General features: G+C 45.6%; 1 protein-coding gene across 2 annotated transcripts in view; it reads right to left on the bottom strand.

Annotated features, from left to right (window-relative positions):
* Nucleotides 1-25,738, bottom strand: part of MYOF (myoferlin) — a 163,956-nt gene extending 138,218 nt beyond the window's left edge. The window contains exons 1-3 of one of the 2 annotated variants that reach the window (XM_059900706.1): nt 25,480-25,738; nt 4,079-4,134; nt 1,123-1,214 (exon numbers count right to left, since the gene is read on the bottom strand). In XM_059900706.1, the coding sequence (XP_059756689.1) occupies nt 1,123-1,214; nt 4,079-4,134; nt 25,480-25,567 (236 nt within the window). In that variant the 5' untranslated portion in view covers nt 25,568-25,738. The remainder of the gene's footprint in view (nt 1-1,122; nt 1,215-4,078; nt 4,135-25,479) is intronic. The other variant, XM_059900705.1, reaches the window with a different exon arrangement.
* Between the last annotated feature and the right edge of the window lie 570 nt (nt 25,739-26,308).

Below are 26,308 nucleotides of genomic sequence, written 5' to 3'. Positions count from 1 at the left end.
CTATGTGGCATCTAAAAAAATAATACAAATGAAGTTATTCACAAAACAGAAACAGACTCACAGACTTAATAGAAAACTTACATTACCAAAGGGGAAAGGTGGGGGGGAGGGATAAATTAGGGGGTTGGGATTAACATATACACATTATATAAAATAATCAACAGGGACCTACTGTATAGCACAGGGAACTCTACTCAGTACTCTGTAATAACCTATATGTGAAAAGAATCTGAAAAAGAATAGATACATGTATATGTGTAACTAAATCACTTCGCTGTACACCTGAACCTAACACAATACTGTAAATCAACTATACTCCAATATAAAATAAAAATTTTTTTTAATTCATTTTAAAAAAAATTCATTAATCAGAGAGTAGAATGCCCTCCCCATCCAGGCAATTTATTTCCATTGGAAAATAACAAGTATTATGGTTTTAAGAATTGTTCTCTTGTGAGTTTAGTTAGTTTGGATTGATAACCTAAGACTGCGTTCCAAGTCTAAGGCCAAAGTCTAGATCAAGGACTGGGGTGAATTTACTGAGGTCATTCTGTCCCATGGGAACCTCAGCTTTACCCAGGGGACAACTCTGTGTGCCACCACTGGGCACCACCATGACTCTTCCCCATCTGAAACTGGCAGGGGCAGTAAGAGTAGGAATCTGGTTTGGATCTGTTGGGTCTAAAAAACCAGCGAGGCGTTAAAATGGAAGCAGGGCTGGAAAGAGAACTTGAATGAGACATACATGGGTTATACACAATCAGAAGAAGAAATGATTTTGTTTGTGTCCAATAAAGCTACAGTTTGGATAAATCATCAGTGCCTATACGTAGTTAACAAAGAAACTGCAGGAGCATAAAAAGATTTCACTGTTAAGTGCCAAATTGGCTAGACTAGTGGTGGCTTAGTGTTTGCAACCTCTTATGAATACAGCAGTCATTGGGAAAGAGCACTGTCATTGATTAACCACACCTGATATTGGCTCATAAGGGGTGGAGGAGGGCACAGAATTAAAGCACAATTATATTGGAAATATTATGTTATTAAAGATATGTTCCTTCAACAAAATAAACAATAGTAAGACAGTATGTAAAATGAGAAAAACAATTGAAATCGACTTACTTATTTTGTCCAATTGTCTCAAAATCTTTCACAACAATCCCAAGGGACGATGAAAAGTCCAGTGGTATACCCCTCAAGTCGAACTCCAAAATCTGTCCACAGGTAGGTTATAAAAACAAAGAGGCTGTTAAAAGGATCCGGGAATATAATAAGATGCACCGATACTAAATATCAGATCATCTCCACCAATGACAATCTTTTGAAGTACTCAGTTCTATAGTTAGATAAAAGTGATCAAATTCTCAACCTGGAGGCTGCTGAGGCTCATGGGAAAGCAAACCAGACTCCTAGCTTCCCGTTTTCTAGACTCTGTGGCTTTGGACAAGTCACCAAATCCGTCTCATAGGCAGAGAACTAGACTTAATGCCTACCACAACTGTAGCACAAATAGAACAAAATATGTATGTGAAAATGCTTTCTTCAGTGGTTATTTTTAAATTATTTGCTTTTCTTAATCATATTACTATCGAAGAAAGTGGTAAATAATCTAAGAAAACATTTTCTGAAATGCATCAGCCCCTTATTTTAAGTCCCACCGTGGTCAGTGCTGTAGTCAGCTGAGTCTCTCATCTTAAGGCAGTAAATTGCTTTCTAACGGCAAATGTTAAAAAAAATAAAATAAAATAAATTAACTTAGTTCCACTGATGTCTTTGATTATGTAATAAATGAATTAAATAAAGCAGTGCATGATGATGATCTGATGCTGCTTGTAATGGGTTTGGAATGGATGGAAGAGGAGTCTCACAGCTCATATTAGAACATACCTACCAATCCAAATGGGTTTGGGGTTGGCATTTCATTTAGGTTTGGTTTCAGTTATAAAGCTGCAATTGGGAAGTTTACTTGATAAATACATATGCACTATGAGAAAAAAAATGCATTGGAAACAAAGTGGGGTAAGATGGATGATGCCCTGGGGAAAACACGCCTACTCATGTGACCATATACCTCTCTGCCATCGGCCACATGGATTGAGCTCAAATATAAAGAAGCATGTTGGGACTTCCCTGGTGACGCAGTGGTTAAGAATCCGCCTGCCAATGCAGGGGACACGGGTTCAAGCCCTGGTCCGGGAAAATCCCACGTGCTGCGGAGCAACTAAGCCCGTGCGCCACAACTACTGAGCCTGCGCTCTAGAGCCCGAGAGCATCAACTACTGAGCCCACACGCCTACAGCCCGTGCTCCGCAACAAGAGAAGCCTGCGCACCGCAAGGATGAGTAGCCCCTGCTCACCACAATTAGAGAAAGCCCACGTGCAGCAACGAAGACCCAACACAGCCAAAAATAAATAAATAAACTAATTAATTTTAAAAATAAAGAGGCATGTTATCACTAAATGCACACATACATGTACTTTTTATTTATTTTAGTCTTGGAGCTCTGTGTGAGGTGCTAGGAACCCACAGTTTCCACAGGGACCAACCAGACAGGCCTCTGGCTCTCATGGAGCTGGCAGTGCAGCTGGCTGTGCTCTGGGTTCCAGTGAAATTGCAGAGAAGTGGAATTCCCTCTCAACCTGCATGAAACCAGCAGGGCATTTCAGATAGGCATTAAGAAGCTTTTAGTCTTGGCCTCATCCAATGAGAACGAGTAGTCTTTATTTTATAGGGATACTGAAACTCATTGGGAGGGAAAGGGGAGAAGGGATTTGCAGTTGGTGGAAGGAAGCCGTCACAGCCTGGTGACTTAGCAAAATAACAAAAACATTTATCACTGCACTTATCCAGAACGGTTTGACCTGGTTTTCGGAAAAACAATGGGGCAGATGTTCAACTTTTTAAAAATTAGTCAGCATAGGAAAATCCTACTCAGTGGAAAGAATTAAAAATTTCACATATCTGTAAATCTATTAAACACTGAAACAATTTATAAAATAGATATAAAGTCAGTAGTGGGGGGGAGGTCTATAAATTATATCAATTCAATACAATATTACATAGTCAATAAAAACATTTTTGAATGGAATGATAGGTGTATATGTTCAGGATATAATAGTAGGAAAAAATAGGATAGGAAACTGTATTCACTGTATGATACTAATTGGCTAATTCTAAGACATCCTATTTTATTAAATGTATTCATTCAATAAATATTTGTTGATACCTCCGAGATGTTAATTTATTTATTTTTGGCTGTGTTGGGTCTTCGTTTCTGTGCGAGGGCTTTCTCTAGTTGTGGCAAGCGGAGGCCACTCCTCATCGCGGTGCGCGGGCCTCTCACTATCTCGGCCTCTCTTGTTGCGGAGCACAGGCTCCAGACGCGCAGGCTCAGTAATTGTGGCTCACGGGCCCAGCTGCTCTGCGGCATGTGGGATCTTCCCAGACCAGGGCTCGAACCCGTGTTCCCTGCATTGGCAGGCAGACTCTCAACCACTGCACCACCAGGGAAGCCCCCTCTGAGATGTTAACAGTATTTGCTTCTGGATAGTAGCACCAAAAGTAATTTTTTTAAGCTAATCTGAAGTTTTCAAAATTTCTATGTTAAGTATATATTACTTTTATCAACATAAAAAACAATGACACTCTTCCAGACACACAAAGTATCATGTCATACCATCTGGATGAATCACATGCAGATATGTTTTTAGTTACAGAGCTTTCCCTCTGGGACTCCAGCAGTGATCTAATCCCACCCTTCGCTCTAGGGATGTGCCCCAATTTGCAGCATAACTGGACAAGGTCACACAGCAAGCGCATGGCTGCACCAGGCTAGAACCCCACACTCCTTAACCCATCCAGGCTCCACTTGCCACACCACTACTGCACAGGAGATGTCACTGTGCAGTAGGGTCCTTAAGCTGCTCTGCTGTCTCTGTGGCCACAGAGGGAGGTGGAGGGGGTAGGGGTGAAATGCAGAGATTTTCCTTCCAAACGGAAGAGTTAACCTCTGACCAAAGATGGGACAATCAGAGGTAGCTTATCCAGTGAAACAAAATAGAAAAATAACGAAGTCACCTCATTCCACACTGGGTTGAGTTCATTATCGACTTTCTTTGTTTTCTTTTTCTCATCTGCAAATTAAAAATAAGATATCAGTCAATTAGAAATATTTACAGAGCCTGTACCATTCATCTGTTCATTCAAAGACCCTTTCCCTGAGGGCAAAAGGTGTGCCTGCATTTTACCTTCATCTGACTAGGGTGAGGGCTACCTGAATCAGTTTTCCAAACTGAACAGCATTTTTGGCCTAAAAACATTTTTCCCATCCCCAGACCGACAAGGAGCTGAGGGACGGGAGACTCAAAATCACAGAAATGCTGTGATCCTCTGTCTCTCCCTCAGCAAATCCTGCAGACCAAAGTCACGCAGGGCCTGTGCATCTCCCCAGCTTGTGGCAGAAAGAAGCCAATGAAGGTAACCTTTGACCCACAGGCATCCCATTTTATAAATGAGGATACTGAGACTCAAAGGCGTTGAGGAATGTGTCTGACCTCATATGCAGCAGTGGTGCCCTGATAGAAACCTGGAATTTCAGCTCTGAAGTCCAAGCTGCCTTTACATGTGATAAGACCCCAACACAGCTTAAAGATTATGCTGGATTCCCTCTCACAGCCCTAATACAAGGTAATTCGTAGATGAACACTTTCTAGGACCGGCAGAGAATTGGGCCTTTCCTTTACTCCTGGCTCACTGTTTCTGAGGACACAAGGTCTTCTTTCTCTGCATCTGAGACTGGACAGCACACCTGCCCAGATGAGTAAATGTTTATCTAGCTAGTGCCTAAAGCTTCCTTGGAGCAAAGTCCAAAGAGCAGGGACTTCTACTGAGTCCCTGAGTCCCCAGACACTTAACAAAATGAAAGCTAAGTTTCAGTACAAAAGGCTTTGTAAACCTTAGCTCACCTGTTTTCAGGGGAAAAAAAAGTTTTTCTTCCTGTGGGTCTCTTCTACCATCACACAGAACACTCATAACACTCTGACACCAGATGTATTGGGCGGGGCGTGTTCCCCCAACCAAGCAATCTTCTGCAACATCAGCTGGGTGTTCTAGAATTTAACTCAATCCTGACACTGTCTACCTGGAGTTAGCATCAGATCCCAGGGCTTAAGGACTCGGTCCCACAAGACTGCCCCCAGCCCCAGACACCAACAGCAAGTCTAGGTTGTCACCTGGGCTTCTAACCAATTGGCGATAAATCTGAGGTTCCTATGACCTCATCCTTGGATCCAATTAATTTGCTAGAGCAGCTCACAGAACTTAGGAAAACAGTTACTTACATTTACCAGTTTATTATAGGATTGATAAACGATATAGATGAACAGCCAGCTGAAGAGATACATGGGGTGAGGTCTGAGAGGGTCCCAAGCACAGGAGCTTCTGTCACCATGGAGTTGGGGGTGCATTGCCCTCCTGGTACATGGATGTGTTCACCCACCTGGAAGGTCTCTGAACCCCATACTTTTGGGATTTTTATGGAGGCTTCATCACGTAGGCATGATCAATTATTAACTCCATTTCCAGCCCTTCTCCCCACTCTAGAGAAGTGGAGCTGGGGCTGAAAATCCCCAGCTTCTAATCATGGCTTCGTCTTTCTGGTGACCAGCCCCCATCCAGGAGCCCATCCGGAGTGGCTTCAATAGAACAAAAGATACTCCTAGTACTCTTATCCCTTAGGAAGTTACAAGGCTTTTAGGAGCTCTGTGCCAGGAAAAATGAGCGAGGGCATGGGGTTGGGGGGAAGACACAGACCAACATATATTTTTTCTATTATCTCACATCACCTAATCTCCTTCAAACCCTAGGAGGTATGTATAATTATTTTCATCCCCCTTTCACAGCTAAGGAAACTGAGAAGTCAAGTAACGAATTCAAAGTCACCGAGTTAGTAAGTGGTGCAGAGCTAGGTTTTGGACCCAGGCAGTCTCACGTTGGTGGCCAAGCTTTGAACCACTCCTCAGCTTCCCCTCTACTGCTGTGGAATGGAGAAGGTAGTGGGTTTTGTTCAGCTGAATGTCACGTTGCTAAGGCTCCCAGCACACGGCCAGCTGTGGGACTAGCCACCTCATTCTTCCACGACCTCAGCATAGCAAAGCTATGAGTCACCACCCTCACTCCGCTAAGCATTAACTCCTCCACTTGAGTGGGCTCCCATCGCCCAACTGGCTTCCCTTTCTAAACTTCGGCAGGACTTGACTCATCAGCTCATGCCTGGACCTATCCTGACTCTGACTGTGGTCTTTCTATGCAGCCTCCAGAGCCCCTCACTGGATCAGATTCTGATGTCACCTAGAAGTGGTCCTGATTTCCCCTCTCACACTTCCATATTGACCCCGCTCACTCTTCCCCTCGTCTGACAGAAACCTCTCAATCTTCCTCTCTGGTACAGTACCAGAAAGTGTGGGAGAAAAAGAGAAGCCCTGCAAAGGATGTTGAAATCGATGGAACTGGTCAAAATGGTTTCTATCCACAATGGTAGCTGCTCCCTCTAAATAACGATCTATAGGTGCCAGGCTGTGCATTCTACTGCGGTGACTCTTAAATCCTTACAATAAACCTTCAAGGTAAACATTCTCATCCTCATTTTATAGACAAGGTGGTTAACTGAGAAAAGCTGGTTAACTTGTCCAAGATCACACAGCTGATAAGGAAACAGAGCCAGAATCTGTACCTACGTCTCCCTGGCTCCAAAACCTGAGTGTGTGTTTGCTACCACACCAATGCCTCACTTGAAGCTGTCAGAAACGTTGAATAAAGAAGAAGCATAGGGACTTCCCTGGTGGCACAGTGGTTAAGAATCTGCCTGCCAGTGCAGGGGACACGGGTTCGAGCCCTGGTCCGGGAAGATCCCACATGCCGTGGAGCAACTAAGCCCGTGTGCCACAACTACCGAGCCCACATGCCACAACTACTGAAGCCCGCGCACCTAGAGCCTGTGCTCCGCGACGAGAAGCCACCTCAATGAGAAGCCTGTGCGCCGCAACAAAGAGTAGCCCCGGCTCGCCGCAACTAGAGAAAGCCCGCGCGCAGCAACCAAGACCCAACGCAGCCAAAAATAAATAAAAATAAATAAATAAGTTTATTAAAAAAAAAAGAAGAAGAAGATGCATAGATACGATGTGTGTGATGGTCTTGGCATCCTGGGCAGTGGCCATAGGAAAAGTCCAAGGTCAGGTTTCAAGGTATCCTGAAAGTGTCTAAGACTGCATGCTCCAATACATAAAATATTACATCTGGGAGTTCTTCTGGAGAGAGAGTTTATTGCTGTCATCAGATTCAAATGAGTTAGGGACCTTGACAAAGGTTAGGAATTCCTGCCTTTGACAAGCATGAAAGGGCACCATTAATGTCCCTGCAGCTCACCACCACCCTTGCTGCCATAACCAGGGCTTGGGGTGGGGGAAGTGGGAGAATAGGGTGGAGAACTGAGTCAGGAAGGAGTGAATCTGGACCCTGAGATCATGGCAGGCATTCAAGAGAGAAGATGGGCAACTGTATGAGGTCCCAGCAAGTAGGTAAAGCAAGGAGAAGGCAGCAAATAATTTATAGAAATTGGATACAAGGCTTAGAACTGGGAGCAAGGTTTTGAAGCAAAATTCCAGTCTCCTCTAAGTCCCTAAGATTCTAGGCAGGGAGCTAAGGCAGGAATAAGGGTTCTAGGGAAGCTGCCAAAGAGTCAGCACTTGCCCACTTGAATTGAGTCCCAAGCCTGGTTACTGACCTGGGAATCAGAGTGTGGGAAGGCACAGCTGCAAGGCTATCTTGATGCTGAGCTTGGTACCACTGACCCTCCTCCCCCAGTGGAGATGGTTCCAGAGTCAGCAGCTGAAGAGTGTGGAAAAGGTCACTTGTTCATTCATTCTCAAACATTTATTAAGCACTTACTATGTTCTAGTAACTGGAGAAACAAAAGAGTGTAAGATAGTCCCTGGTCTCAAAATGTTCCATCAATGTAGTTTATGGGCTATTGAATAGAGGAACCAAACAAATCTTTCTGCATGTTTTCACCAAGTACAAAAAGCCCCATCATGCTCTTTCTTGCTTTATTCTTATCTTGGAGTTCCCTATCATAAGAGGGGGAATAATGAGAGTGATAACTGGCCAGGTCAGGCCAAGGGACCTGGTAGCTCAGCCCACGGAAATGATCCGCTAAGTGAGTTCTTCCACGACATTAATCAACTTCCTGATTCCTCCATCCAACAAATATTTCTGAAATATCAGTTGCCAAGCACCGAAACGGTCACTGTGGGGTCCCGCTCTCGAGGAGGTAGATATGGCCACAGGTAACTGATATGGAAAGAAGGCTTCAGAGGGGTACAGATGAAAATGCAAATTCAGAGGAAGGGGAGGTGACTTCAGGCTGTGGGAACCAGAGGCCTCACAGAGGAAGCAGAGGCTGAGCAGGGGATAGAAGGAACTGAAAACGTGGCGTTGGGAAGAAAAGGTCACTCTAGATGAAGGCAACAGCATGGTGGGTCAGCCATGGACGAAGAGACAACAGGTTATGTCTGGGGACACTGCACAGCCCAATGGGCTGGAACCACAGTATGTGTAAGGAAGTCAAGGCAACCAGGCTGTGTGGGAAGGTTATGGTCACACGACGAAGCCCCGAATGCCAGGCAAAGCTTCACTTGGCTGATACACGCCACTTAGGAAGGAGGATGTTAGAAACTGGACTTTATAACTTCAAGAATTCATCATCCAACGAAAAACACCAAATTGCTCAACAAATCTTCCAAGACATGTTCCTGAACACATGATTCAGTTGTGTGTTGAGAACAAAGCAGAGGGGTTGAGTCCCAGCAGATGCCACTGATAGACCACAGATGGGGTGGGACTATGCACGTGGAACTTCATGCCCCACCCAGTACTTGTGCATAATGCTGATGCTAATGGCGCTGCCCTATAGGGGCGCACCCTCCCAGCCAGGCATGTGCTAAATCCTCCACATACATCATTTCATTTAATCCTTCTAGCAAGCTTGCAAAGTAGGCACTGTTATTATCCCCAATTTGCAAGTGGGCAAAGCAATCCCAGAATGGTGAGATAACTTGCCCAAGATCACGGAGCTAGGAAGAAAACCTCTAACTCAGGACTAGTCTGACTCTACCCTCCTATCTCTCTAGTTAATAAGGAAAAATTAAGAAGTTGGCATTAGCTCCTACCTTTCTGGAGAAACCCAGCCCAACCCCTTCCAAGAAGGAGGCTCTGATTTTTTAATCAAAATGTGTACACATCAAGGCTTCCCTGGTGGCACAGTGGTTAAGAATCCACCTGCCAATGAAGGGGATGGGGGTTCGAGCCCTGGTCCGGGAAGACCCCAGGTGCCACGGAGCAACTAAGCCTGTGCACCACAACTACTGAGCCCGTGTGCCACAACTACTGAAGCCCGCACGCCTAGAGCCCGTGGTCCCCAAGAGAAGCCACCACAATGAGAAGCCCGCGCACCGCAACAAAGAGTAGCCCCTGCTCAACGCAACTAGAGAAAGCCCGCGTGCAGCAAGGAAGACCCAACGCAGCCAAAAATAAATTAATTAATTTTTAAAAAATGTGCACACATTACATTTTATTGCCTTTTCTCACATGTCAGCCAAAAAAAGTACATAAATTCCTGTCTTATCAGCAGCCACAACGTCACACATTTATTCAATTATTCCACATCTTTTTTTTAAAAAGGCCTCAGTTGCAGGCACTAAACATCAGATTAAATTACAGGAAACTCTTTCCCCTTCTCCACATCCCCTACCTCCCCCTGTTCCCACCTCTAATGTTATGAAGAGAACTGTTTCTGCCTACGGTAAGGAATTAAATACTTTCAACCCAGAACATAACAATTGATTCAAATGCAGAATACACTCTGGACCATGATTCAAGGCATTCTTTGAGACATTTCCTGTTTTTTGATTAGCTACACTTGCTTCCCTCTCAGTTCTGTGAAGGTCACCATTGCAGTAATTAACTCCCATGCCAACCTCCCAATAACATTTCCCAAGAACTGAACAAGCACTCCTTGCCAAGCCACCATGCCCTCTTGCACGGAACCATTTCCTTTGCTATTCACCTACAGTGTGAACTCTTATTGAAATGGCAAGAGAGACACCATGACTCCTAAGACCGGATTGGTACATCCGTGCTGAGAGGACCAGGGTGATTGTTAATCGTATGTCAACTTGGCTAGTCTATGGTGCCAGTTGTTTGGTCCAACACTAGTCTAGATGTTGCTGCGAAGGTATTTTATAGATGTGATTAACCCTTGCAATCAACTGTCTTTAAGTAAAGCAGATTACTCTCTTTAAGGTGGGTGGGCCTCAAGCAAACAGCTGAAGGCCTTAAGAGGAAAAACTGAGGTTTCCTAGAGAAGAAAGAATTCTGCCTCAAGACTGTATCAGAAGATCCTGCCCAAGTTTCCAGCCTGCTTGCCTGCCCTTTAGATTTCAGTCTCAAGACTACATCAACTCTTACCTGAATTTCCAGCCTACTCGTCTGCTGTTGGGCTGCACCCCGCAGGCCTACAAGGCCTGTGCTTACCCAGCTTCAAAACCAAGGAAAGAGCCCAGAGTCAGCAACAGAGACATCAACGGTTTAATGGCGGCGGGGAGCTTACACGTCTGAAGCAGGGTCCTGGAGGGACACCCCACCATGTGCTGCAGACGGCAGGCAGGATGTGGTGGCAGTCTTCAGTCCCGGGAAGAAGGGGAGGCTACCACTTATAGGGGAATTGATGTCAGATGCGCTCATTAGTTACCAGGGAAACCAGCAGAGGGGCACGTCCCTCACGGCCCCTTTGATAAGAACAATCACCAGCTGGGGCCTGGGGCAAGTAAGTAGGAAAGTGAGTCAGGTGAGTAAGATACAGGTAAAGCAGGCACTGGTCGAGCAGAGAACAAGAGAACAGCCATCTTGAGTGGCCTGACCATATACCTGCCCCAGAAATTTCAGTCTTGCCAGCCCCTACAATTGCATGAGCCCTCTCCCCCTCTCTGTCTCTGTCCCTCTCTCGCTGTCTCTGTCTCTCTCCTTTTATATGTACATATATACTATTGGTTCCAGAGAAACGGAACCAACTGGTAATACCAGGTGCCCATGGAAGCAATAACATCTACGACGGTAACACATTTTACATACTTCCAAATACATACACACCGTCTCACTGATCCTAACAATCCTGCAAGGAGAAGACAGGTATTGGTCCAGCTCTTCTCATTGGGCTTTCAAATCAGGGAACTCTCCATTTCTCTGAGCTGTTACCTCAGGGAGACATAAGGCTCAACCACCAAGCTCAGAGCCCCTCTTGTGTGAACTGGTGAATTTAGACTAGATGATCTCTAAGTTTTCCTCCAGGTCCAATATGAAGTGCCCCCAAGTCCTGACTGGTTAGATGGCTGCGTCTTACTGAGATGGCCCCAGGAGAAATGGGGGTGCTACTTACAAAGCTTTCTTAAGTAACTCAGCTCTTTGGTACGCAAGGTAGATCAGCCATGCATCTAAACTTGACCTCCCATTCAGAAATACTTCTGCATCTTCTCTGGGTCCTGGATTATGCCCCCTTTGTTTTGAGAAACATTCACAGACATACACAAAGGCATCCACTATTTGGCTTAAAATTTCAGAGCCCCCTGAAGCCCTTCCACACATGGCTAACAGTTATTAACTGCTCTGACCTAGTCACTGTTCCCAGCGCCTCCCATGACTGTCTCATTTAATCTTCACACCAACCCTAAGAGGTAAGTCCTATTATGATCATCTCCAGTTACAGAGGAAGAAACCAAGACACAGAGAGGGTAAGCAACTTATCAGAAGTCACACAGCAAGTGAGTGGTAGAGCAAGGATTCAAACTCTAGAAGATACAGACACAGAGCAATTTCCAAAATTGGAGGATTAAGACCAGAGAGTGACTCCTTAAAGGCTGGAACTGCATTATTAACATTGTTATCCCCCCCCCACCCCCGAGTCATTTCTCCATGATTTGAATGAAATGGACTTGATAAGCTCATATAAGTATTATGACTAAAGTTGCTTTAATGATTAAGAAAATGAATACAAAGTGCTCAGCACAGGGCCCAGCACATCGTAAGCACTAAACCAGCAGGAGCTAGTACATCAGTATTATTTCCTCTTACGGCACCTGAGCAGCACCCATTGTGGACTCCAGGAGGTTTCCCAGGCTGTGGAGCCCTCTCTGGAGGGCAGGGCCCCAGTGACTAAAGGAAGTGCCCAGGGGCCTGGGCACAGCCCTGGTGGAGCAAGTCTGCCACGTGGCCCCAATCCAGGCCTCTGACGCTCGCCAGACGCAGCTGGCATGTGGGTAGTGCCTGCTCCTCCCTGGCAGTGAGCCTGGCAGCCACCAGCGTCTGGAAGAACGTCCACAAGAACCGGGAGGCAGGGACGGCTCCAGGAAGGGCTAGCAGGAGACTACTCCGCCCTCAGGTGTTAGAGAGACTCGGGGGAGCACGAAGACAGGTGGCCCATCCAGGTCAACCTGGCTGAAGGAGTATCTCTATTTGCTTCCCAACCGGCTGCACTAATGCTCCAGGAGATGTTGCCAAACCGGTTCTGGGAGAAAGGCATTTAGGCCAAACGGCAACTGTGATACAAAGCGAGGCTGTTTTGTAAACTTCTGAAACAGTCACTGACGTTGCTGATTAAAGGAACGCCCAGACGAAAAGGCAGGCTGGGTTACTGCTCAGCTTTCTGTTCCCAGTGCCCCAGTGGCCTCTGGAGCCGCCCCCTTCAGGCACACACACTCTTGAATCAAAACCAAATCCTCAGGGGCGCTGCGGTGAAGCCCAGTCAATCTGAACAACCCATACAGCATCTACTTCCTAAAAGCTGACCCTGGGGTGCGGTCACGTTCCAGCCCTGCCAACTGCCTGGGCTGCGGGTGAAGGGAGCCCAAGTGGGCCAGGCACCTGGATCGGCTCTCTCGGTGGAGAACTGAATACGAGCATCCACTCTGTGCCAGACACTTTAAACACATTCACGTCGAATCCTTACGCGGGAGTGTTGGGCTGCACCCCGCAGGCCTACGAGGCCCGTGCTTGCCCAGCTTCAAGACCAAAGAAAGAGCCCGGAGTCAGCAACAGAGACATCAGTGGTTTAACGGAGTGGGGGAGCTTACACGTCTGAAGCAAGGTCCTGGAGCGACACCCCACCATGTGCAGCGAACGATGGGCAGGACGCGGCAGCACTCTTCACTCCCGGGGAGGGAGTCCCGTGTGGTGGAGGAGAGATTACCAGTTATAGGGAATTGACATCAGGTGGGCTCATTAGTTACCAGGGAAACCAGCAGAGGGGCACGTCCCTCACGGCCCCTTTGATAAGAACAGTCACCAGCTGGGGCCTGGGGCAAGTACCTAGGAAGGTGAGTCAGGTGAGTAAGATACAGGAGAAGCAGGCATTGGTCCGGCAGGGGATGTACAGAGAGCAAGAGAACAGCCATCTTGAGTGGCCTGACCACACACTTGGGGGTGGCTCTGGGTTTGTGAAAACCAGGGGTGGCCTGTTTGTATTGTACCTGTGGTATCTGGTGGCAGTGCCCCTCTACATACCTGATCCCAGGGATATCTCGGAAGAGAGGCGGACCAAGATTGTAAGGGTTATACAGGGTATGTAGGGGTGGAGTATATACGGTCAGGCCACTCAAGATGGCTGTCCTCCTGTTCTCTGTACATCCCCTGCCCGACCAGTGCCTGCTTCTCCTGTATCTTACTCACCTGACTCACCTTCCTAGTACTTGCCCCAGGCCCCAGCTGGTGATTATCCATATCAAAGGGGCCGGGAGGGGCGTGCCCTTCTGCTGGCTGGCCTGGTGGTAACTAATGAGCCCACCTGATGTCAGTTCCCCTATAATTGGTAATCTCCCCGCCCTGCCCCCCGCCCCCAGTGAAGACTGCCACCATGTCCTGCCCACCATCCACCACACATGGTGGGGTGTCGCTCTAGGATCTTGCTTCAGACGTGTAAGCTCCCCACTCCATTAAACCACTGATGTCCCTGTTGCTGACTCCAGGCTCTTTCTTTGGTCTTGAAGCTGGGCAAGCACAGTCCTTGTAGGCCTGCAGGGTGCAGCCCGACAGGGAGGTACTAATATCCCCATTTTGCAGATGAGGAAACTGAGGTTCAGGGATGTTAACTGACTTGCCCAAGATCACAGAGCTACTAATTGGCAGAGCTGAGCTTCAGCCCCATGCCTGCCTCATTTCCAAACCTGTGCTCTTCACCAGCACCTCAGGCTGAGGGTGCCGGGCAACCTGCTACATTCTCACCACTTACCAGCTGGGTGACCTTGGGCACTGACTCCAACTCTCCATACCTAGATTTCATCATTAATAAACATGGCAACCTAATGCCCAGGAGTAATAGGTACCAAATTTGGGGCTCACGCCAGGCACTCTTCAAAGGGCTTCGTATGTTAGCTGTTGCTATTATTATCCTTATTTAAGCCCAATAGCACAATAAAATTAAGTAGTTTGTCCAGGCTCACCTGCTAGTAAGAAACAAAGCCAGAATCTCGATGCAGGTGTTCTGGCTCCTAAGACTCAACCTCTGGTGACTCTGGCTAACATGTTTCTGAGACATAATTGGCTAGAGACTGAATTAAGGCTGGTGCTCTGCAGATTCACTTCAGACCCTGCTTGAGGAGATGACCTCCTATTGTTTCAAGAGGGCCCCTCAAGGCCTCACTGTTCTGGAAAAGGGGATGAAAAAGGTCACCTCGTAGGGTTGCATTGAGGATCAAAGGAGAGAGCGTGAAAGTGCCAGGACACAAGGGACATGCCTCTGTGTAGGACTCACATCAGAATCATAAACGGCCTCCATCAGACAACATGAAGAGGATCCAGTTCCTCTGCCCTCCCTGACTCCAAGAGATCGTATCAAGAGAAAATAGTCACAGAAAAGAACTTTGAAAATAAGCACAAAGCACTGAGTCAAAAGCTTGATAACTCCATCCTAACCCTCCTAGGCAACAATCTTAGCTGAATTATGACTCTCAGCCTCAGATCTTGGTATCCCATAATTAATCGTCTCTTTTAACGGGATTTTTGCCATTCCCAGCAGTTTTGAGATCCACTGCACTCAGCCCTCCTTCCTATGCTGAGAAGAGCTTTGGCCTCGGGGCTCTTGAGCTGAGCTGGGCTGGTCAGTTGCTGCAGGTATGAGGGAGAACTGGAGATCGGGAGTGTCTGTGGATGGCGGCTTGTTAGTGGGAGAGGATGGAGGGTAGACTTAATGCAAGAGAGATGCCAAGCACTGGGAAAGCCAGACACGCACAACGCAGTGGGAAAGTGCATGAGACAAAGAGTCTTGGTCTGGGGTTCGAGTCCTTGCCTCTTCCTGGTCACCCAGCTTTGGCCACTCTTGTCCTCTCTGAGACCCAAGGTGCTCATTTGTGAAATGAGTATAAACAATACATGTCCTGGACACCTGCTAGAGTTGTTGTGAAGAACAAACACAATCAAGCCCAGGAAAGAGCTTTCTGCCCTGTAAGTGCCCTGGGAAGAAGCTCCTTCCTCAGGCCATGTCACACATGGGAGGCCACTATAATGTGTCCAGCATACTGGGACAAACTGGAGGGCATCTGGAGCCCCACACAAGACCCCTGAAGCCAGAGGTATCTGGCTCCAAGGCACCACAGCCCCAGGCCCTGGCACTGGTCTGATCAGATGCCTTCAGGGCTGAATTTGGCCAGGGAAACAGAGCCTGGATTGTCAGGTTTAGGGAGCTAAGCCCTGAGCCCAGGTGCACTAATTACCCCAGGGTGAGTCAAATGCAGCCTCACCACACAGAAGTGGGTGTTACAGCCTCAGGGTGGGCCTGTGTATCCCAGCTCCACCTGGAACCTAGTGTGGGGTCTTGAACAAGGCAACTCACTGTCCCCAAGACGTGGTCTCTTCAGCTGTAAAATGAGGGACTTCACTTTTTTGGTGAGAAATAAATGAATGCATATATGTGAAGCTTTAGTGCAATACTTCATAGCTAGAAAGTGCTCGTCATCAATATAATCTGCAAAATTTATGCCTCCTTTCCAGGAGTTTAAACTCATTTAACTCTGCATTCACTGAACTCTCGCTGGATCTACAGCTAGACTACAAGCTGCATGCAGGCAGTGGCCAAGTCTGGCTTGTTTCCCATCCAGCCTGCAGTGCTGAGCCCAAGGCCTGGCAAAGTACACGCTCGACCAAGATTTGTTAAACGAGTTTATGCCTGAGAGGAGCAGTAGGAAGAAACAGCAGCAAAAAAGAGGATGGAAAGAGACAGGGACTGCCCAGGCAGTGAATTCCAACAATGAGGAGAGGTAAGCAAAAAGAATGGGGTTTTTTTTCCCTGTCTTTTTTTAAATAATGAAAGAGGGATAAGGGAAGGGATTATTTTTTTAATTGATAAGTTATGCTATTGGGATGAAAAGATGATAAAAGTAATAAACCAGAAAACTAAGGTAAGGGGAAGTGGAAACTCACCTTGCCATTCAAATATTAGGATCTTAATACTTTACATGTAATAAGTAAGAGTTGTAGTCTCCACTAATAAAATGGCTCCCACTTGACTCTCCAGGAACTGATTCACTGCTAAGCTATGTCAGCTCTGAGCTTCAGAGTCACGGCATGTCCTAAAGGCTTTCATGCCCTGGGGAAACTCACCCCAGGAGGGCTGGGTTTTGTTTTTTCTTCTTCTTTTTTTAAAGTTCTTTTGTTCTTGGTACAAGGTCTTCCTCTTTCAGACTGGGGCCAGATGCCCCTAGCACACAGAACAATTCAATCAGTTCAGAGCGGGGAGGAAGGGATCATAATTTGACTTGGTTGTTTTAGGCACATTTTTTTTTTTTTTCTCTGTAACCACGATGACCTCCAGGAAAACACAGGGAGGCTCTGGAATCAAGAGTCCAGAGATGAATCCTGACCTGTCTCTGTCTCAGTTTCCTCATGGGTAAAGCCAGACTTCAAGAGGTGAGGTGGGAATAAACATCTATTTTTAGTCCACGTACCTTAAAGACATCATCTCATTTGACTTTTACAATCTTCATGGGTAGGCCTTATAAGCACTTCACAGCTAGGAAAACTGAGATTCAGAGAGGTTTCTTGTCATTAATTAGACCAAAGCCCTAATGTCAAGGTCAGAGGTAGGCTAGGGCTCCCCTGCCTTCCAGCTTCCTTCGAGATGCAGCTTAATGGATCCCAAACAGCATGTGGAAATCCTGAAGTCCTAAATACTCAAGATCAGTTTTGTAGTTTGTGGTCACAGGGATCTGGTCTCATTTGGTCCTACGTGGTCCCCCTGGCCTCTGAGATCCTAAACTGAATGACTGAAGGGAGGAGCCAGAATCATTCATTCAACATTATTTATTGGTCATCTACTATTTGCCAGGCACTGAGCTAGGTGCTGGAGAAAGAGACATGGTCCCTGCCCTCATGAAGCTTCCAGTCTGATTGAGGAGGCACACAGAAATCAAATAAGCCAGCAAATACATAACTACATGTTCCAATAGATGCCACAAAGGAGTATAGGATGTTAGGGGACAGAACTACAGGGCACCTGATCTAGGGCTACTTTGATCTCCCAGGATGTGCTGCTGGGAGAAGCAGGGTGACCTCTGGTTCCAGCCTTGGCCTGGAGAGCCCAGGCCAACCAGAAGACCTGGTACTGCAGGGAACCAAGGCTATTTCCCACTTGCCTTCTACTCTGCTATGACTCTCAGCACAACCGTGGCTGCACAGACCTCACAAGGCCAGGGCCCCACTGGTCAAGAGGCCACCAGGCTCTCAAGCCTGCTGCTGGGCCCCTGCCAGGCAGGCTTCCGGTCACAGGAGGGCTGCTTCATTGCTGGCCACTGACGCTGCAGAATCACTGCAGGGATTCTCACTCTGAGTTAATGAGGCAAATGTGAGCCGAAAATCCAGGTCAACAGAGAGTTGCTAAGAATCTACCGTTCATACCCCTTAGGATGACTATTATCCCCAAACAAACAAACAAACAAAAACCACAGAAAAAAACAAGTGGTGGTGAAGATGTGGAGAAATTGGAACCCTTTTGCACTGCTGGTGGGAATGTAAAATAGTGCAGTCACGATGGAAAACAGTATGGTGGTATCTCAAAAAATTAAACATAGACTTACCAAATGATCCAGCAATTCTGCGTCTAGGTATAAACCTCAAAGAACTGAAAGCTGAGACTCAAACAATATTTGTACGCCCATGTTCACAGCATGATTCACAATAGCTAAAAGGTGGAAGCAACTCAAGTCCATCAGTGGATGAATGTATAAACAAAATGTGGCATAGACATACTATGGAATATTATTTAGCCTTACAAAAGGAAGGGAATTCTGACACATGCCACAACATGGATAAAACCTGAAGACATTCTGCCAAGTGAAATAAGCCTGTCACAAAAGGACCAATATTGCATGATTCCACTTATACCAGGTACCTAAGAGTAATCAGAGAGAAAGAAAGTAGAACTGTACATTTAAAAATGATTGAAGAGGTAAATTTTATGCTATGTACATTAGAGCACCATTAAAAAAAAAAAGAAGAACCTGCTATATGCCTAGCTGAGAGGCTATCATGTGCTCTCACAGATGAATCAGACATGGGCTCTGCCTTCAAGCTGCCTGTGCGCCACAGCGGAAGGGCATCCCATTTATTCATGTAAGCCTAGGCCACCCCTCAGGTGTCCCCCAGGGTTCTGTATGTACCCCCAGCAGTGGGGAAGGAGTCAGGCATAAAAGGGGGAGGAAAGGAGCATTTGCCATATAACTACTACGTGCCAGGCACTGTGATAGTGTTTTATCACCATTGATCCTTAAGAGTACCCTTGTGAGGTCCGTGTAATTCTCCCCATTTTATAGGCAAGGAAAGAAAAGCTCAGAAACATAGTTGCCCCAAAGGTTTAGCTCCTAGTGATACAGTCAGGAGTGAAACTCTGCTCAGTCCAAAGTTCAGCCCCTTTCACGTAATGTGTTGATTACAAAGAAAGGGGGCTCCTTAAAGGAGGGGCGGGGGTGGGGTCAGATTACAGCTTAAAGATGGGAAGAAGCAGGTCTAATCCCCAGACGAGGGAGATAAACTGGATGGTTCATGTTCTCGGCCCTCAGAAGCTTACTTTGTGTAGGATCCACCTTGTCTGTCCGGGGATTCTGTATTCCTTGTCACAGCTGATTGGACCAGGGGTGAGACCAAAACTGAACCAATTGGAGTCTTGGTCTCAAGCATCTCAATTAAGAGACACGGATGCTGTAGCAGATGTGGAGTCAGGACCAAGTCATCTCCGTGGTAACCCAGAGCCCCATGCAAGCTACTAACTGCAAGGGAGCAGCGGTAAGAGTCCCCACTAAGGCAGCCAATGTGCAGAGAGGAGACAGATGCAGTGCAGGGAAGGGTGGAGGCCTGAGGCACACAGTCCCCTGGGGAGCAAGAGCAAAGGCTTCCCTGCCCGACAGGTGAGGCCCATGATTGTATTCTGGGAAATTTCTTTCTAACTTTAGGGGAAAAACTTGAGCAAACCTGAGTTCCTTGCAATTCAACAACTGCTGACGTGACACTTTACCCCTCAGGTGGGACAACTGGGTTGGGAGAGAAGGACTTTATGCGAGTGAGACCACAGCTCAGCCTGGTTGAGGAAATGCTCCCCATTTGACTTTTGGGAGAATAGCAAAATGTGTCTTTGGTATCACTTTCTATTTCTGTGCCTTTCTTCTACCTCTTCCGGGGCCTCCCTCTCCAGTCTCAGGTAGCTAATGCCCTCAGGCCAGCCTCTGGCAGAGACACCCCACCCAGCCCTGCAGGCATGCACAGGCTAAACACTCCCTAACCCTAACCCTCATGTCCTATTTTACAGAAGAGAGTGAGGAAGGATGGCCCAACTGGCCTGACCAGCAAGGTTTTCTTATTCATTTAATTCGATTGGGCTGCTTCCTTAGTATCTTTCACATTAGCTCCTGCCTTCTCATTCTAGCCCTGGAATGAGCTCCCTCTGCCCTGGAAAGCATTTGCCTCAACTAGTAAACCATCTAATTAGTCTACCTGACTAGAACTAATCTGTCCACAATGCAGCCTAGTGGCCCCCCAGTGATTTACGAGTAAAGCACAATCCCAATCACACCAGATTACTCTGTCAACCTCACCCCACAGGCCCATGGCTCCCCGGCCTTTTTTGGTGCTGTTCCAAACCTAGAATGTCTTTCTTTTCATTACTTCTGTCAAATTTCCACTCATCCTTTAAGACCAACTCAAGGACACTTTGTCCATGGAGCTTTTCACTCTTCCATCTGCTTTTGCATTATAATTTTTGCATGTCTATTCTGGTTTGTAACTCATTCTTGTGTTCCAACCAGTTGCTTCCCTAGAAGACCAAACCATGTTATACATATTTTTCTAGACTTGATTTCTGATATACTGTCTGGCACAATTTAGGGCTCCATAAAAGTAAACGTTATCAAATAGGGAAGGAAGTTTAGGAATTCCCGTGTGCAATTTCACATGTGTATTCATTTAATCCTCAAACACCCCTGCAAGGTAAGAGGTGTTATTAAGAACTCTGAAGCTGAAGGTTTTAATTCATTAGCTCATGAGCACTTAGGAAGTAAGAGGTGAGAATTGGGATCCTCGTTCCTAGGGCTCCCTGACTCCAAAGCCCAGGGCTCAATAGGCTTTGTATCCTAATGCCTAAGGCCAAGTTAGCTGATAAGGCTTAAGGTGTCAGATGTCTAAGCAGCTGTTTCTGAGTGAAAACTCTGCTCAGACCCACTCAAAGCACACCCCTATTCAACAGAACAGCTGTTCAATAGAAATTACAAAGTAGGTAAGGTCACCGCTGCCATATCACAGCAGATGCATTATGCCTTACAGACCACTGAACGCTTCATGTATGAATTTTCAACATAAAACTGGCAGCTTCACATTTTTCTTGCCAGGATCAAGAAAGCAAAAAGTAGCACGACACCGATTTGCCCCTGGGTAGCAGGTGTTAGGCACTCAGCGTTAGAAATGTGTGAAGTGGCCCTTTGCCAAGCCTCATCCACAAAGCACCTGAGAGAATATTAAGCGTAATTCTTCCTGAAAGAAGGGAGCATGGCGGACTTCTGATGGTGGCTTTCAGGACCAAGAATCAATGACTTTATTGCACTAAGATGTCTCAAATCTCTTGCCAGGGCATTGTTTCTAGGGTCAACCTTTAAAAGGTATATTCAACATCAGTGCCACAACTAGTGAAGCCCACATGCCTAGAGCCCGTGCTCCGCAACAAGAGAAGCCATCGCAATGAGAAGCCCACGCACCACAACGAAGAGTAGGCCCCGCTCTCCGCAAGTAGAGAAAGCCCGCACACAGCAACGAAGACCCAACGCAGCCAAAAATTAATTAATTAATTAATTAAAACAAAACAAAACAAACAAAAAACAAAGTCTTCACGTTGATAGAGGCCTCAGAAGTCTGTCTAATCTAATCTCAGCTAGATTCAGTCTCACAACCTGGCTGTCTGCGTGAAACTCAAGGGAAAATGGCCACCTCTGGCTGGCAGGCACTCTGATCTTAAGATTCAGAGCCGGCTCTCGGAACCTGGTGAACCCAAAGAACGTGAAAAATCAAGTGGGTTTTGTGGTTTCCATAATCTCCTTCTGCACTGCTAAGTATCTATGACATCCACACCACAGGGACTTCAGTAACCCCCAAATCCTCCTGGTTCATACTAGGTCCTAAGAAGTTCAGTCTCAGAAGGGGACTGCACACGAGAGACTGAGGTCAACTCTACACCAGTTGGTTGTCAGTACAGCACATTCCCAACTACAGTCTAACAGGGGGCCTCACTGTCTATACAGGTATCACCATTAACACTCCCATCGCTTGGCCATTCTTCCCACCATCCTACAGCTTGAGAAGTGTTGCTTACTGCCTGACCTTGCTGTTTTTTGTACTCAAGAGGCAAAAGTGTACACATTTCAGTAAACTCAGGGGCTTTCTTCGGTGCTACCTTGATCCTCTGTTAGGGCTTTTTACATCCTACTCTCCCCACTCTCCCCCACGCCACCCCGTGAAGTGCATCCGGCTTTGCTCCATTCCCACTGATGGATATATGGTGGTATCAATATCCTCAGTTCCGTCAGAACTTAATGTTAGCGAATTCCCTGGTGGAGCAGTGGTTAAGAATCCGCCTGCCAATGCAGGGGACACGGGTTTGAGCCCTGGTCTGGGAAGACCCCACATGCCACGGAGCAACTAAGCCCGTGCGCCACAACTACTGAGTCTGCACTCTAGAGCCCGCGAGCCACAACTACTGACGCCTGTGTGCCTAGAGCCCGTGCTCCACAACAAAGAGAAGCCACTACAGTGAGAAGACCGCGCAACGCAATGAAGAGTAGCCCCCTCTCACCACAACTAGAGAAAAGCCCGCATGCAGCAACAAAGACACAATGCAGCCAAAAATAAAAAAACAATAAAAGAAAAAAAAGAGAACAATGTTACTTAATCTTACCCAGTGCTCAAAGTTGGAAGGCACTCCTGGAAAGGGTTTGCCATCACCAGTGTTTTAAACCATTGGAATAGATTGAAAGCAAGAAAAATGCCATATTCATTACTATAACTGCTTTAGTGCCTAAGGCAATGCCTTCCATACCTTGCTGAGAGCAGTTATTCAGTACATGGAACTGTAAAATTATAAAACCTTAAAGCTGGAAGAAATCTCAAGATCAGTTCCCATGATTCCACAGCTGAGAAATTTGAGACGTGGGTGATTAAATCTGGGTCATCGGCTATTTTGTCAATATTAGCCAGAGTTCAGATGTTCCTACTCTAAGTTGAGTTGTTTCTTCCATTGGGTTGCTTATCAGATGAATGAATGAATGAATGACTTTACTGCTCAACTGATACTACGAAAGGAGACTGGAAAACAGACTGAAGTTAAATAACCTAGCAAAAGTAATGGTTTAGATAGCCTATATTTGCCCACCTTAACTGAAGTTTTTCACTTTCAGTTGAGTGTTTATGTCCATAGCTAAGGCAGACATACTTTTAGTCATTTAAAAGTTTGACCAATGCATATACACTCCAGACAAATAACAAGTCAGATTTCAATATAGTGTTAAATTTTAATTCCATTATAACCTATATGACTTGCCCCATGACATCACCAGACTGAACCCAACATATTTTTACATGTCTTTACATGTCAATGGTGAAGGAAACAAACTTTTCATGTTATGTCTCTATTATGTAGCTGCTTCAAGAAAAAAAAAATTATAAAACCACAGTGAGATATCACCTCACACCTGTCAGAATGGCTATTATCAAAAAGGCAAGAAATAACAAGTGTTGGTGAGGATGTAAAGAAAAGGGAACCCTCATACATTGTTGGTGGGGATGTGAATAAGTGCAGCCACTATGAAAAACAGTATAGAGATTCCTCAAAAAATTAAGAATAGAACTACCATATGATTCAGCTATCCAACTTCTGGCATTTATCTAAAGAACACAAAAACACTAATTTGAAAAGATATGTGCACCCCTATGTTCATTGCAGCATTATTTACAATAGCCAAGATACGGAAATAACCTAAGTGCCCATCAATGGATGAATGGATAAAGAAGATATGGTATATATATGCAATGGGAATACTACTCCGAAACAAAAAAACGTGAAATCCTGCCATTGCGACAACATGGATAGACCTTGAGGGTATTATGCTAAATGAAATAAGTCAGATAGAGAAAGACAAATGCCATATGATTTCTCTCATATGTGGAATATAAAGAACAAACAAACAAAAAACAAATGAACAAACCAAAACGAAACAAAAACAAACCTGTAGATACAGAGAACAGAGTAGTGGTTACCAGACGGGAAAGAATGGGGAGGAAGGCAAAATGTGTAAAGGGGATCAACTGTGTGGTGAAGAATGGAAACTAAATTTTTGGTGGTGAGCATGCTGTAGTGTACACAGAAGTAGAAATAGAATGTTGTACACGTGCAACTTATGAAATGCTATAAACCAATGTTACTGCAATAAAAAATACATTTAAAACTAAAATTAAAAAGAGAAAAATATTTTTTAAAAGAATACATGCAAATGAACTCTGATATAACATGACTACATAAAAAATAAAATAAATAAATAAATAAATTTTTAAAAAAAACAAAAAAACATGACTACATGATATTCACTAACCAGATTCTCAAACTACATTGTCCCTTAAGAATCCAACTTTTGTCCCCCAGATCTTTTTTTTTTTTTTTTTTTTAACTAAACAATCATTTGGCAGCTTTGGGTTTCATTTCTGGCATTTTCCTGCTCATCTCAGAGGGAGAGGTTTAAGGAAAGAAACAGAGATAAAATGGACAAAAGAAAAGAGAAAGGCACAGATTACTCAGAAACCATAAGGGAGAAGTAGTCAGGTTCCTGGAGGAAGAGAGAATGCGCTGAGGCGTGGTCAGGAACCACATACCCATCAAGGCTGCCACTTTTTCTGCCCTCCCCTCTCACTCCCTCTCATTCCTCCTGCCAGGGAGCGAACTGGCAATCTTACCAATGACCTTGGACAAACAGAAAATGATAAAGCTCCTAAATTCAGCTTTAGCCACGCCACTCCAGCCAAAACTAGAATCACCTACAATGGCTGGGAGTGTGCCATCACTCCAACCACTCCTGTCCCCCTCCACTGCAATCATATGTCAGGAAAAATAACCTGTTGGAATTACAATAAGCCTTGTAAAGATGGTCTAGTCTAAACCCCCCTCACCTGTTTTGCACAAAAGAAAACTGACATCCAGAGAAATGTCGTCACATGCCCAAGGTCATTGAGCAAGTCCAAACTAGATGCCCAGAACTTCAGACTTGCATTGTTCCAAGTTCATTTAAAGCAATTTAAAAGCTATGGAACAGCAACGAACAGACAAAAAAACAAAACACCCCAACTTTGGATAGATGAAGAACAATTACAAAAAGGCACAAATTAACATGAAAACAAGCCAAAATAATAACTTTAATCCACCTCCCAGAAGCCCAGTGACAATAAAAGCAGCAGGGGTCTGTTTTACAGAGTAATGATACCTGGAACAACCTAATTGTGCTTTTTCCTCCTTTACCCATTTCTCACAGGCAGAGGAAATAAAAACTGCATACAAGACTGCTGAAACTCTTAATCTGAACCAACACAGACCTTTTTGATACTTGAAATTTGGTACATCTTTCCCTCCAGGGGCTTATAGAAATCACATTATTAGAGTTAAAACATCAGGTCATTCAATGGGTCTCAAAGCCATGGGGAAAATGCCTTCCACAGAAATCCATCCTCTCCCCTGACCTGAACAGGTAACAAACTCCAGCTAAAGCCGCAGAGGATTTGATCATTCGCAGACTTTCAAAGAATGAGACCCAAGAAACTAACATTCCAAAACAGGACTGGAGAAAAAGAAGAAAACTTGTCCTTACCCTTAAAAATAACAGAAACAATAGGATCCGGTTTCCCAAATTTCGTTTTAGGGATATTGCTGGCAGATTCAACAATCACTCGAAGCATGGCTCTCAATGGGCAGAAAGCAAATTTCAGCAACGAAGTTAAGAAGACACGGGCTCTGGAGCTCGCGGCCGCGCCGCCCGGGAGAGAAGGCGGGGGAAGACTTCTCCAGCGAAGAGGGAAGGAGGAGAGGCGATGGGTGGGTCCCTGACGGATTACTGTATTTACTGAAGGTTACGTGTAAACTGATACCCAAATGCCCGAGTCTCCGCAGCGCCGCAGGCACCCACTTAAGAATTCGGGAAATGTGGGAGTGAAAAGGACAAAACCTCAGCTAAAAATAATTATGGGCAACAAATGAAACTGAAAAGGATTTGGAGCTAATAAATGTGGACAGGTCAAGAGACCACTAAGACGCTGCAGCTAAGAGCAACAAATTCGTGAAATCCAATTAATTGGATTTCTGTTACCCCTTCCATTCTTTGCTGAGCTTCATGGAGTTTTAAAACTTTACTGCGTCATTTAAAAAAATTTTTTTTACTTTTGCCATTTCTTCTCTCCTGCTGTGGAACTCACCCACGCAGCAACAAGTTATAGAACAATTTGTTTTTAATCAGTTAAAGGGTGCCCCCTATTGTATGGCAGAGAAATAAATGAGTTTATTTCAAGCAAGCCCTATCCGGAGGTGGTAATCGCGGTTTACAAAATCAGTGTCCTGGGGGCTGACCCTTTTCAGTCACAAAAGGATTCGCCATAGGACTTCTTTAAAAATCCTTACGAGGTGAGAGCTGGTGACCGAAGTTT

Source organism: Balaenoptera ricei, chromosome 16 (genome assembly GCF_028023285.1).
Source record: "Balaenoptera ricei isolate mBalRic1 chromosome 16, mBalRic1.hap2, whole genome shotgun sequence".
Lineage (NCBI taxonomy): Eukaryota > Metazoa > Chordata > Mammalia > Artiodactyla > Balaenopteridae > Balaenoptera > Balaenoptera ricei.
This window is presented reverse-complemented; position numbering and strand designations above follow the sequence as displayed.